The 14,907-nt window shown below is 40.1% G+C and overlaps 1 protein-coding gene across 5 annotated transcripts in view; it reads left to right on the forward strand.

Moving 5' to 3' along the window:
* Positions 1–14,907, forward strand: part of mapkap1 (MAPK associated protein 1) — a 199,787-nt gene that overhangs the window by 20,401 nt on the left and 164,479 nt on the right. For all 5 annotated transcript variants that reach the window (XM_062960435.1, XM_062960432.1, XM_062960431.1 and 2 more), the window contains one exon: positions 3,044–3,192. In XM_062960435.1, coding sequence (XP_062816505.1) covers positions 3,044–3,192 — 149 coding nt within the window. The remainder of the gene's footprint in view (positions 1–3,043; positions 3,193–14,907) is intronic.

A 14,907-nucleotide genomic window follows, 5' to 3' on the forward strand; every position in this document is an offset into this window, starting at 1 on the left:
ATGACTGTATGGAGCGCCGTTACCTTCCCGCCGGAGCAGTACCTATACCTCTAATTAGGACTTTATTTTTCTTTTCTTTTTGTTGTATCAACCTAGAGGCGTGGATGAGGGGTTGTGCTGTCAATTTTCTAGGTTGTGGGGTGTTTAGTTTTGTTGTTTTGTTGGTCGCTGGGATTCCATCACTCTTTTATATATATAGATGGGAACTGTAGTTTTACAAGATCTTGAGCCTTCTCTGCTGGTGTCTTACCAAACAACGTCTGAGGATTCCAAGTTTGACGCCACTTTCACGGCTCAAGGCTACGGAGTTCTCGTAGTCGTCGTTTTGGCACTGTTTGGCTAAGAACCACGTAAAACTGGTCTATTAGGAAACTGGCTGTTAGGAATGGTGGGAGTTAAAGTCCAAAACACCTGGAGGGCCAAAGTTTGCCCATGCCTGATGTAAAACCATAACCCCGGGTTCCCATGGCAGTTAAAAGTGGTGTCATGGTGTATTCATTTTAGGGTGGAGATGCACCTTTTGGCACAACTTAACCCCTCTGAGCAAGGCTTAGAATCATTATATTTGCACCAGAACAGAAAGAAAGCAATGATATACGAGAGGCGGAGGTTTGTTTTAGCTAATTAACAAAAACACCCATCGGCTTATATCTCAAAAACCGGGGGGAGGAATGAGGATGGATGAACGCAGCCCAGGACCTGTCGAGTTTGGGCCCATTAGCGCAGCTCTCTTTTCTGGGTGGGGTTTGCGCCGCATCTGCTCCAGGAGCCGGCGCTCCCTGCTCTCCATCAATCACCCTTGGCAGATCAGCATCCGAGCTGCCCGCCCTGGCTCCCTCTCTGCTCCCCGACTCACACCGCCTGGATTGGTGCACGTCCCAAAGATTTACACGCCGCCCCTCCGGAGGATTGGAACTGCTGCCGAGGCAGATTGAGCGGGGACTTCCAGAGCGGATGTCGTGCCGAGGTGGGGGGCGGGCGGGCTCCGTTTGCTAAACGACGGAATTAAAAACTTGTCAAACCACCCCTAAGTCGTGGCTTTGGCTGTATATTGAGATGGAGGACGCCCAGGTGCGGATACTGGGAAAGTGATACCCCAGAGATGTGGGCAAACTCCGCAGACAATGATAACGCTCTCTTTTTGATAACGCTGCTGCATATTCCTTGCAGACAACAGGCTTTTGGCCAGCTATTATGCTCATTTGAAAGCCTATTTGCCCACACCCAAATTTCATTTGCAATTAGGTTTTTGTGGTACTTTGTGGAGTTATTTCTTGGGGCCAAGCCCTCCCCCAGAGTCCTGGGTCTGCAATTTTCCTTGGCTGGAGTATGAGCAGTAAGCAATTCAATATGCGGCTCAGTTCCTTGGGAAGCACTGGGGAGGCATTGGTACGGACGCAGAATCCTGGAATTCTTCTCTGTAGATTACTGTAGCATCTGTTTGGGAGGAATCACGTTACTGAATGGAAATCTTGAGCGGACCTGAGATTGATTGGAATAAAGGAAAAGAGAAAAAATTACAGTAGAGTCTCACTTACAGTAGAGTCTCACTTATCCAGCATAAACGGGCCGGCAGAACGTTAGATAAGCGAATATGTTGGATAATAAGGAGAGATTAAGAAAAAAGCCTATTGAACATCAAAATAGGTTATGATTTTACAAATTAAGCACCTAAACATCATGTTATACAACAAATTTGACAAAAAAAGTAGTTCATTGGAGATTAATGCTATGTAGTAATTACTGTATTTACGAATTTAGCACCAAAATATAACAGTGTATTGAAAACATTGACTACAAAAATGCGTTGGATAATCCAGAACATTGGATAAGTGAGTGTTGGATAAGTGAGACTCTACTGTATTTATTTTTATTTATTTACATCATTTTTACCCCGCCCTTCTCACCCGGAGGGACTCAGGGCGGCTTACAACAGTTGGCAAATTACATTGCCCAAAATACATTCAATAAAACAATGACATATTAATAAACAATAAAACAGTACCACATCAATTAAAACTCTAATTAGACTCTATAAAACATAAACGGGCCGGCAGAATGTTGGATAAGCGAATATGTTGGATAATAAGGAGAGATTAAGGAAAAGCCTATTAAACATCAAATTTGGTTATGATTTTACAAATTAAGCATCAAAACATCATGTTATACAACAAATTTGACAGAAAAAGTAGTTCAATACGCAGTAATGCTATGTAGTAATTACTGTATTTACGAATTTAGCACCAAAATATCACAATATATTGAAAACATTGACTACAAAAACACTGACTTCTGCGTTGGATAATCCAGAATGTTGGATAAGCGAATGTTGGATAAGTGAGACACTACTGTACCTGTATGTTGGATATCCCTTATCTGAAATGACTGGGATCACGAGTGTTTTGGATTTTCAAATATCTGTGAAATGGGAGAAATCCAAGGTTTGTGTTGTCGAAGGCTTTCATGGCCGGGATCACAGGGTTGTTGTATGTTTTCCGGGCCTGGAACATGGCCATACAGCCTGGAAAGCATACAACAACCCTGAAATCCAAGGTTTTTTTCATGTCAGAAGCAGCTTGAGAAATTGCAGGTTGCTTCTGGTGAGAGAGAATTGGCCGTCTGCTGGGACGTTGCCCAGGGATGCCCGGATGTTTTATGATCCTGTGAGAGGCTTCTCTCATGTCGCCACATGGGAAGCTGGAGCTGACAGACGGGAGCTCACCCCGCTCACCGGATTCAAACCACCAACCTTTCGATCAGCTGTCCTGCCAGCACAAGGATTAACCCATTGCACCACCGGGAGCTCCTTGAAATCCAAGTATAATGGAATGAATCTCTGCCTCCCACCGTTGCATCTATCCCCAGCCTTGTGTCTCTCGCAAGCCTCACATCTTGCATGTTTGCTGCTTATGTTATGTGTGGGATACAAAGCTGGCTAGAGCCTGAGGATATAAGGGACCTGGTACCTGTCCAGTTCTGGGGAACTACAATTAAAGGATGATACTTACTTACTTACTACTACTACTTCTTCTTTTCTCATCAGCGGAGGACCTGAGCACCCTCTTTGAGAAGAAGAACTTCAGATTAAGGCCCCCAAATGCCTCGAAGCCGTCAATCCTGTCGGTCCGACTGGAACAGTGTCCTCTCCAGCTGAACAACCCCTTCAACGAATATTCGAAATTTGATGGCAAGGTAGGCACAATCATACAAAAGCAGATATTTTTATTGTTTTGCTTTCCGGTCCAAATACATTTCAGGCCTTCAACAATATTTCTGGTGGGAAGTGGATTGGATACAGCTATGGAATCAAAGACATTTAAGGAACTTATCAATACGTGTTAAAGAAAATTATTATAAATTGGTTTGGAAATGGTATTTAACACCAGTAAAGATAGCAAACATCAATAAAAATTCCACAAAAAATTGTTGGAGAGGTTGCCAGGAGGTGGGTACATATATACATATGTGGTGGCAATGTAAATATGTAAATGAATTTTGGGGGAAGGTATTTAGTGAAATAGAAGCCATAATGGATATGAAGATGGGAAAAAGTGCAAGTATTGCATTGTTGTCATTATTTAATGTCAAGAAATTGAAAAAAAAAACAGAGAAGGATGCCATAAACAACATGTTAACGGTAGCAAGGTTGTTGATAGCAAGGAACTGGAAAGGTAAAATAAACATACAAATAGAAGAATGGTATAAAGAACTGTGGAAATTAGCAATAAACGATAAGTTGACATGTAGGTTAAGAGTTAGGAAAGGGGTATGGAAGGAAAATGACTTTGACGAGGTTTGGGGAAAATTTATTGAGAAGGGTTTAAAAGAAGTAGATGGGAAATTATCTCCACAAGAAGAAATGGTATTTTGGAAAGTGAATGTAAATGGAAGTGGCTCGGATATATACAAGATATATACCGTGTTTCCCCGAAAATAAGACAGTGTCTTATATTAATTTTTGCTCCCAAAGATGTGCTAGGTCTTATTTTCAGGGGATGTCTTATTTTCCCATGAAGAAGAATTCACATTTATTGTTGAACAAAAAAAAATGAACATTTATTATAAACTGTGCAGTAGTTGTCATCACAAACCAGCATAACCAGACAAACTGTGAAACAATAATTTCTTGTTACTACCATTATTTCCATGTATATGGTACGTGCATTTATTGATCCTGCATGCGCTGGTGTTCTGTTCGATGGGAATGCTTCCAAACAAAATCTTTGCTAGGTCTTATTTTCGGGGGAGGCCTTATATTTAGCATTTCAGCAAAACCTCTACTAGGTCTTATTTTCTGGGGATGTCTTATTTTTGGGGAAACAGGGTATACACAAGATATATATACATATACAGTTGATGCAATGGAATAAGTGTGAAATATAAGAGTGCTGATGGTACTGATGTATTGCTGTATCTTAAGAAAACCAATAAAAATTAAAAAAGAAATTTGATGGCAAGTTAGGCATGATCATACAAAAGCAGATGTTTTTATTGTTGTGCTTTCCGATCCAAATACATTTCAGGCATTCAACAATACTTCTGATGGTTTTGGGATCCTTTCACAAAATTCATTAGGATGATGAATGATGTAAGCGTCTATCCAGATTTCCAGATGGATTTTATCGTGAATCATGATCCGTAGGGATCGGGGTATTTTTTGGGCGGGTTACAATCATATGCCTGCCCCAACCCCCAGATGTCAATCTTCTTTTCTTATTTTGCTGAGCTGGTTCATTCCTTTGCTGCTCCACATATTGTACTTTCCATGAATCTGATTTTTCCCATTTCAAGCCTCTCTCTACCCAAGGAAGGCAGACATTGGAAACGAATGGGTTACAAGCTGAATCCTGTCACCTCATTCTTTGTTTGCAGGCTTAAGTCTGACATTTGAGTTGTACATTTGCTCCTAGGAAGGTAGAAGAAATTTTCCTCTTTCCTCAAAGCACTGATAAGAGCTTGGTTAAATTAGAAAACACTCGTGGAAGGGCTGAGGTCCTGTTGACTGGTATAACTGCACCAGAATAAGTAGGTGGACAACACATTGACAAAAGGAGTAAAAAGTGGGGAAAAAGTGGAGTAAAAGTCTGGTGGTGCAAAGGCTGAGAAACCTTCTCATCTGATTAGAATTTCACTCAAGGCTCAATGTGCACAAAGGCAAAGGAGATTTCTGGTTCTCGAAATCTCATTGGCTGCTACATGGGAACTTTGAAAGCCAATTTTGATCAGTTGGGCCTTTTCTTCCAAATTAGAAGTAGGAATGCACCAATTCCCAGTTGAGGCGTCATCACAGATATCACATATGGACGAGCTTTGATTTGGCATCTATATATATAAAAGAGTGATGGAATCAGGGCACCGGACAAAACAACAAAACTACAGGCTCCCCAACCTCGAAATTTGACAACACAACCCATCATCCACGGCTCTAGGTTGATACAACAAAAAGAAAAGAAAAATGAAGTCCTAATTAGAGGGAGAGGAATAATTGTTTTTATCCAATTGCTGCTAGTTATAGGGCTAAGCTCCGCCCACTTGGTCTCCTAGCAACCTACTCAGCCCAGGGGACAGGCAGAGTTAGGCCTCAGGCCTCTTCCACACTGCCTATAAGATACAGATTATCTGATTTTAACTAGATTATATGTCAGTGTAGACTCAAGGCCCTTCCACACAGCTATATTACCCATTTATAATCTTATTAGCTGTGCCCGGCCACGCGTTGCTCTATGCTTGTATTATTATTATTATTATTATTATTATTATTATTATTATTATTATTATCATCATCATCCTCATCATCATCATTATTATGTAGAGGCTGGATGGCCATCTGTCAGGAGTGCTTGGATTGTGTCCTCCTGCATGGTAGAAGGAATACCACCACTACCTCAACAATTTCTCACCAACACCACCAGACAACGCGTGGCCGGGCACAGCTAGTTATGTTATATAGAGAAGAAGGGAAGGAATGAATGAGAATCACGTTGCGTTTTGGCCGCGCTCACATCGAAACCAACCCTTGAATGGCTCTTTTCAACGTTATCAGGGCTCTTGGGTTTTTAAAAAATGTAGGACAATTGTCTTTTTCTGTCTCCAACACACCAAGAGATGTGTTTTTCCCGCAAATATTCATAACTCTTTTCCTGGGAATAGTGTGCTCCTGATTTGCATAATTAACCAAGCCACTCAGGTCCCCTGGGAATCGGAGGCCTAATTGGGAAGAGATCGGGGAATCGATTAAGGGGGGCCGAGGGGGCTAATTAAGCAAGCTTTTAGAAAACCCGACTTAATTATGTATTTACTCCAGAGGCTGGGGTGACTCCTGAAATCCTCTTTTTCGAGTCTGAGCCCAATGCTTTCCTATTGGGAAGTTTCATCCTGATGCACAAAATGCTTTTTGGATCAGAGAATTCATTCTGTCAACAAATTTCTTGACCAACACAGAGGAGGAAATGTAAGGAAAAGAATTTCAACCTGTTTGTAAAAATGCACACACCGTAAACCATGAAGTCATCTTTGGGGGCCTCTCTACACTGTAGAATTGATGCAGTTTGATGACACTTGAATAGCTAGGGCTCAATGCTATGCGATCCTGGGATTTGTAGTTTGTTTTTTATCATGTCAGAAGTAAGTAAGTAAGTAACTTTATTTTTCTACCCCACCACCATCTCCCCGCAGGGATTCGGGGCTGCTAACACGGGACAACGGCCCGAAAACAGTAAACAAGTACAGTAGAGTCTCACTTATCCAACATAAACCAAGTGGGGAGAGCTTAGCCTTCTAACTGGCAGCAATTGGATAAAAATAATTATTCCTCTCCCTCTAATTAGGACTTTATTTTTCTTTTCTTTTTGTTTTATGAACGTAGAGGCATGGATGAGGGGTTGTGCTGCCAAGTTTAGTGTTTCTGAGATGTGTAGTTTTGTTGTCTTGTCCTAGGCCGAAATTTCATTACTCTTTTATATATATAGATAGATACAATAATATTATGCTATACTAATAATACAATATATTGCATTAACATATAATATTGATAGTAATATTATAATGTAAGACAATATAATAATAATACACTATTTTAATTGTACAGTAGAGTCTCACTTCTCCAACATAAACGGGCCAGCAGAATGTTGGATAAGCTAATATGTTGGATAATAAGGAGGGATTAAGGAAAAGCCTATTAAACATCAAATTAGGTTATGATTTTACAAATTAAGCACCAAAACATCATACAACAAATTTGACAGAAAAAGTAGTTCAGTACTCAGTAATGCTATGTAGTAATTACTGTATTTACGAATCCAGCACTAAAATATCACGATATTTTGAAAACATTGACTACAAAAATGTGTTGGATAATCCAGAATGTTGGATAAGCGAGTGTTGGATAAGTGAGACTCTACTGCACAACAATTAAAACATATTACAATGAATAAAACACAGTAAAATCACATTATGCAAACAATACATTACATTAAGTATAAAAGCCCATTAAACCATAAATGCGGGTAAAAGTAAAATAAAATACAATGAATAAAATACAATAAAATACAATGAACATCCTGCAAGTCGCTTCCGGTGTGAGAGAATTGGCAGTCTACAGAGATGTTGCCCAAGGGACACCCAGATGTGTTGCTGGGAAGCTTCTCTCATATACTCACAAGCTAGAGCTGACAGATGGAAGCTCACCCCGTCTCAGGGATTCAAACCGCCAGCCTTCAGACGAGCAACTCAACCTTCAAGTCAACTACTCACTGTACTATACTCAACTGACCATACATCAACTGATGCAATGTACTATACTTCTGGTGCAAACTGACTCGTACGCTAACTGACTTCAAACTGACTTCTGATTCAAACGGATTCTAAAATGGAGTCTCAGTCTGAAGAGTCTCAGATCTGGTCACATGGTCTGTAGTTCCTCCCACAAACAAACAACATAGAGTTAAGGGGAAATTGCATACCAAAATATCCATACCATATAGTAAGCAATCTCAATTATATACATCTCTATATATAAAAGAGTGATGGCATCAGGGCAGCGGACAAAACAACAAAACTACAGGCCCCCCAACCTCGAAATTTGACAATACAACCCATCATCCACGGCTCTAGGTTGATACAACAAAAAGAAAAGAAAAATAAAGTCCTAATTAGAGGGAGAGGAATAATTGTTTTTATCCAATTGCTGCCAGTTACAAGGCTAAGTTCCGCCCACTTGGTCTCCTAGGAACCTACTCAGCCCAGGGGACAGGCACAAGATTTTGAAGAGACCCCTAAGGACCATCCAGCCCAACTCTTTCTACTATGTAGCAGGACACAATCCAAGCATTCACAACACATGGACAACGTATAAATACTATACAACACTACACAGGGACATAGACCCCCTCTATCCTCACCACTTTCACAGGACACAAACAACCAAATGCATACTCAACATAAAGACAACCATACAACAGACATTCAATACCACCACTACCTCAACCATTTCTCATGAACACCACCAGACAACGCAACAGCAACGCGTGGCCGGGCACAGCTAGTAACTAGTATAGGGGGATTGTAGAAGGTTGCTATTTATAACACATATCCTCAACTATACATTCCTCTCCAAAACCCACTGGAGCATTCCAGCACATCAAAGTACTTGGGAGTTAGCCTGGACCGTGTTCTGACTTAGAGAAGCACTGCTTGAATATCAAGCAAAAAGTGGGCACTAGAAATAATACCATACCAAAGCTGACCGGTACAACCTGGGGATCACAACCAGACACAGTGAAGACATCTTCCCTTGTGCTTTGCTACTTTGCTTCTGAATATGCATGCCCAGTGTGGAATATATCTCACCACGTTAAAACAGTGGATGTGGCTCTTAATGAGTCAGGCCGCATTATCACAGGATGTCTACGCCCAACACCACTGGAGAAATTAATACTGTTTAGCTGGCATTGCATCACAAGACATTCGCCGGGAAGTAGCAGCCAGCAATGAAAGGACCAAGGCATTGACATCTCCGGCCCATCCTATGTTCAGATATCAGCACGCCGAAGCCTCAAATCAAGAAATAGTTTTCTAAGATCTACAGAGATGCTCACAGCAACACCTCAGCAAGCAAGAGTCCAAAAGTGGCAGGCTAAAAACCGGAACCTCAACCCATGGCTGATACCAAATGAGAGACTTCCTCCTGGGCACACAGAAGACTGGGACTTGGAAGACGCTGAACAGACTGCTCTCTGGCACCACAAGATACAGAGCCAACCATAAGAAATGGGGCTATGAAGTGGAGTCCACGTCAGGCGAGTGTGAAGGAGAGCAAACCACAGACTACCGTATATTCTCGAGTATAAGCTGACCTGAATATAAGCCGAGGCACCTAATTTTACCACAAAAAAACTGGGAAAACATTGACTCCAGTATAAGCCGAGGGTGGTAAATTTCATAAATAAAAATAAATACCAATAAAATTACATTATTTGAGGCATCAGTAAGTTAAATGTTTTTGAATACAGTAGAGTCTCACTTATCCAAGTTTCTGGATTATCCAAGCCATTTTTGTAGTCAATGTTTTCAATACATCATGATATTTTGGTGCTAAATTCGTAAATACATAACATTACTGCGTATTGAAATACAATCTGTCAACTGCAAAAGGCCACCCTACTGGGATCTGCACACATCATCCGAAAATACATCACACAGTCCTAGACACTTGGGAAGTGTTCGACTTGTGATTTTGTGATACGAAATCCAGCATATCTATCTTGTTTGCTGTGTCATACAATAAAATAATAAATAATACAGGAAAATAATACATGTAATAATAAATATAGCAAAATAATAAATGCAATAATAATAATAATATCAGAGTGAAATAATACATGTATTATAAATGTATAAATTTAGGCCCGGGCTGTGGCGCAGGCGGGAGAGCAAGCCAGTGCAATTAACTGCAACGAATCACTCTGACCAGAAGGTCATGAGTTCGAGCCCCGCTCGAAGCCTATGTTTGTTTGTCTTTGTTCTGTGTTAAAAAGGCATTGAATGTTTGCCTGTATGTGTAATGTGATCCGCCCTGAGTCCCCTTCGGGGTGAGAAGGGCGGAATATAAATGCTGTAAATAAATAAATAAATAATAAAAATAGAGTAAAATAAATGTAATAGTAGCAACAATAATAGAGAAAAATAATAAATGTAATAATACCAATAATAATAAAGACAAATAATAACTGTACTATATCTTCTCGAGTATAAGCTGACCCAAATACAAACCAACCGGGACCCTCACCCGAGTATAAGCTGAGGGGGGCTTTTTCAGTCTTAAAAAAAGGGCTGAACAACTAGGCTTATACTCAAGTATATACAGTACTTACTACAATACAACCTGAACCCTGCCACATGCACAATGGAGGACCTTCCAAGTGGCCAGCTTCTGGTCAAGGGATATAATGCCAAGTTTTTAACTTTGTTTATGTTTTCAAGTACATTACAACTGTACGCTTGGTTCGCTTCTGACACGATAAATAATCCAAAACCAAGTCAATATGACTAACTCTGGGCTTGTCCAACTATGGTCTCCAAGCTTTCAGTGCTTTTTGGAGCTGACCCACAATGTCTGTGTTTACTACTATTCCCAGTCTTTTTAACAGTGACCGTGATTTACCGTTTTGATGGCTTTTAGTTGTTTGCGATTTTGAAAAACAACATTTCCATTGTATTCCTGTCATTCCTTTTTTGGTTGCTTACCGCCCTGAGTGGCCGAGAAATCTGAACAATCAATGAAAAATAAACCTAACGGAGAAAGAACGCGTTTGCAGATTGATTCCAAAGACAGTATCGCAATGGAGTAAAAAAGAGATGATTCTGAGATATAATGTCCATTTACCTTAAAAACAAAACACACAAAACTCAGCAATTTCTTTGTTAGCAATGAGGCTATGGAAGGGGGGGGCGGGGAAGGGATAATTCATGAGTACTAATTGCTTGGCTGTTAATTTTCATAAGTGTTGATAGAAGCAGTTCCTTAAATTAAACTTTGTTTAAAACGTACCATGGGAAATATTCCACAATGTCGGGCCTGAAGTGAAAATTAATATGAATGCCGTGGCAATTAACACGTACTGGTTAATAGCTTTTAGCAGCATTTTGGGATGATAGACCTTAAATACATTTTTCGCATGCTGCTCTTGTACCAGTTGCGTCCCAGTTATATGTCTGGATAATTATGAACAAATGTTTTTTTCACAATTGTGGGTATTAAATGGCTTTACTTTGAGAGAGAGGGGGGGGGAACAATCTGCACCAGATAAAGCATGGAGAACACACTGCAGTGTAGCTGATTTAAAATTATGTCTGAGATGTTAATTAGAGATTTAAAAGCCAGCATGCAAAATTAGAAGGTTTGGTTTTAATTCCACGTAACAAAGTATTTCAACCCCTCGTACATATATCAGATTTATTTTTTATTTTTTACTTCTGTGTGTGTGTGTGTCTTGGTATATTTTTTGAAATCAGGGTGTGCTGTGGTTTTTAACTTTCAATATGTTTTAATGGATTTTCACTGTGAATTTTTAACACTGTTTATATTTACTTCTATTTTAATGTTTGCATATTTATATACTTTAAATTGTATGCTGATGCTTTTATGTTAGGCCGCTTTGAGTCTCCTTCAGGAAAGATAAAGCGGGGTATAAATATAATAATAATAATAATAATAATAATAATAATAATAATAATAATAATAATAATAATAAAGGCCATAAACACCTGGGCCATACCTGTCATAAGATATAATAATAATAATAATAATAATAATAATAATAATAATAATAATAATAATCACTGAAAGTGAGGGCATAAATATGCCCAATGGCCAAACAATAAGGTGTCACCAGCCAGAGGCCTATAAATATCTGGGCATACTACAGCTGGACAACATCAAGCATGAACATGTGAAAACTGTGGTCAGCAAAGAATACACACAAAGGGTCAGAAAAATTCTCAAAAGCAAGCTCAATGGAGGCAACAACATCAAGGCCATAAACACCTGGGCCATACCTGTCATAAGATATACTGCTGGCATTATAAATTGGACACAGGCGGAACTGGACAATTTGGACAGAAAAACAAGAAAACTCTTGACCATTCATCACTCACTGCACCCTCGCAGTGATGTTGACCGGCTATATCTGCCTAGAAGATCAGGGGGCAGAGGACTCTTACAAGTCAAACAAGCAGTCAAAGAAGAAGACCATGCCCTGGCAGAATATGTAAAGCAAAGTGAAGAACCTGCTTTGATTGAAGTCAAAAATCAGAAACTCCTCAAAGCACAGCAGACAAAAAACCAGCACAAGAAAACCGCACTACAAACTAGAGCTAACAGCTGGCACAATAAAACATTGCATGGAAAGTTCCTTGACAAAATGGAAGGGAAAGCTGATAAGGAGAAGACCTGGCTCTGGCTCACGAATGGGACCCTGAAGAAGGAGACAGAAGGCCTGATCCTTGCAGCCCAGGAGCAAGACATCAGGACAAAGGCCATTCAGGCCAAGATCGAAAAATCCACTGATGATCCAAAATGCAGACTGTGCAAGGAAGCTGACGAAATCATTGATCATATGCTCAGCTGCTGTAAGAGAACTGCACAGACAGACTACAAACAGAGGCACAACTCTGTGGCCCAAATGATCCATTGGAACTTATGCCTCAAGTCCCACCTCCCAGCAGCAAAGAACTGGTGGGATCACAAACCAGCAAAAGTATTGGAAAATGAGCACGCAAAGATACTGTGGGACTTCCGAATCCAGACTGACAAAGTTCTGGAACACAACACGCCAGACATCACAGTTGTGGAAAAGAAAAAGGTTTGGATCATTGATGTTGCCATCCCAGGGGACAGTCGCATTGACGAAAAACAACAGGAAAAACTCAGCCGCTATCAGGACCTCCAGATTGAACTTCAAAGACTTTGGCAGAAACCAGTGCAGGTGGTCCCGGTGGTGATGGGCACATTGGGTGCCGTGCCAAAAGATCTCAGCCGGCATTTGGAAACAATAGACATTGACAAAATTACGATCTGCCAACTACAAAAGGCCACCCTACTGGGATCTGCACGCATCATCCGGAAATACATCACACAGTCCAAGACACTTGGGAAGTGTTCGACTTGTAATTTTGTGATATGAAATCCAGCATATCTATCTTGTTTGCTGTGTCATAATAAAATAATAATAATAATAATAATAATAATAATAATAATAATAATAATAATAATAATTTATTTTTAACCCGCTCTATCTCCCCGGAGGGCTTTACGACTGACCAGGAGTACCTCTATGTTGTCTAGATTAAATTTCAACTTGTTAGCCCTTATCTAGTCCATTACTGATGACAGGCACTGATTCAGGACCAGGATGGCATCCTTGGCTTTTGGTGGAAAGGAGTAATAGAGTTAGTTTTGTCACCCACATAAATTGGACACTGAATTCCAAAACTCCAGATGATCTCTCCCAGCAGTTTAATGTAAATGTTAAACAGCATGGGGGACAGAATTGAACACTGAGGGACCCCACAGGTCACCAGCCAGGGAGTCAAACATTATTATTATTATTATTATCATCATCATCATCATCATCATCATTAAATAAATAAATTTCACATAGTGGGTTGAAACCTGAGGATGACAAATGGCTTGGAAATAAGATTTGGTCAACTCTGGCCGATTTGAATGCCCAGGTAGGAGTATATTTCATGTCTTATCACATCATGTGTGTGCCTATAGCTGTTCCACCTTTCAAGATTCATAGCAGCTTACAGTACAGTAGAGTCTCACTTATCCAAGCTAAACGGGCCGGCAGAAGCTTGGATAAGTGAATCATAGAATCATAGAATCATAGAACAGTAGAGTTGGAAGAGACCTCATGGGCCATCTAGTCCAACCCCCTGCCAAGAAGCAGGAAATCGCATTCAAAGCACCCCCGACAGATGGCCATGGAATATCTTGGATAATAAGGAGGGATTAAGGAAAAGCCTATTAAACATCAAATTAGGTTATGATTTTACAAATTAAGCACCAAAACATCATGTTATACAACCAATTTGACAGAAAAAGTAGTTCAATACGCAGTAATGTTATGTTGTAATTACTGTATTTACGAATTTAGCACCAAAATATCACAGTGTATTGAAAACCTTGACTACAAAAATGGCTTGGATAATCCAGAAGCTTGGATAAGCGAGGCTTGGATAAATGAGACTCTACTGTATATGCAAAAAGCAACACAACAAAAGAAGACAAAGTATGATAAAGCTATAAAGGCAGTAGTGTTATTTATTTATTTACTCAATGTATTTGATTTATATCCCACGACGCAGTGACTCATTCCTGAGCCTCGTTCACATCCTTATTCACATCCAGTCCAACTTCCTTCTGCCAAACAGGAACAAACAAACAAAGCACTCCCAATAGATGGCCATCCAGCCTCTATTTAAAAATCTAGTTCAACCCCTCTGCCTTATAGCTCAGTGGTTCCCAACCTATGGCCTATGGACCACCAGTGGTCTCCAAGAACTAAAATATGGTTCGCGGTCTCCCTGTTACTACACCGTTGCAACAAGTTTACCAAAAACTGCTTTGTAACCCTTTTGGTATTAATGTTGGAAAGTGGTCCCTGGTCAAAAAATGGTTGGGAACCAGTGATATAGCTAAAGCATCCCTTAGGATTCCCGTCCAGAGACCTCCAAAAAAGGTGAATCCATCACCATCCAAGGCATTGAATTCCACAGCTTCTGTGGTCAAGAGATCCTTCTTAACATTTAGGTGAAATCTCTTATCATTTGACTTCATTGTTTCATGTTCTAGTCTCTGGATCAAGCAATTTGATGGCTCAACTGTAGTCAGGACTAGAATCG

This window comes from Anolis carolinensis, unplaced genomic scaffold (assembly GCF_035594765.1).
Source record: "Anolis carolinensis isolate JA03-04 unplaced genomic scaffold, rAnoCar3.1.pri scaffold_7, whole genome shotgun sequence".
In the NCBI taxonomy this organism is placed as follows: domain Eukaryota; kingdom Metazoa; phylum Chordata; class Lepidosauria; order Squamata; family Dactyloidae; genus Anolis; species Anolis carolinensis.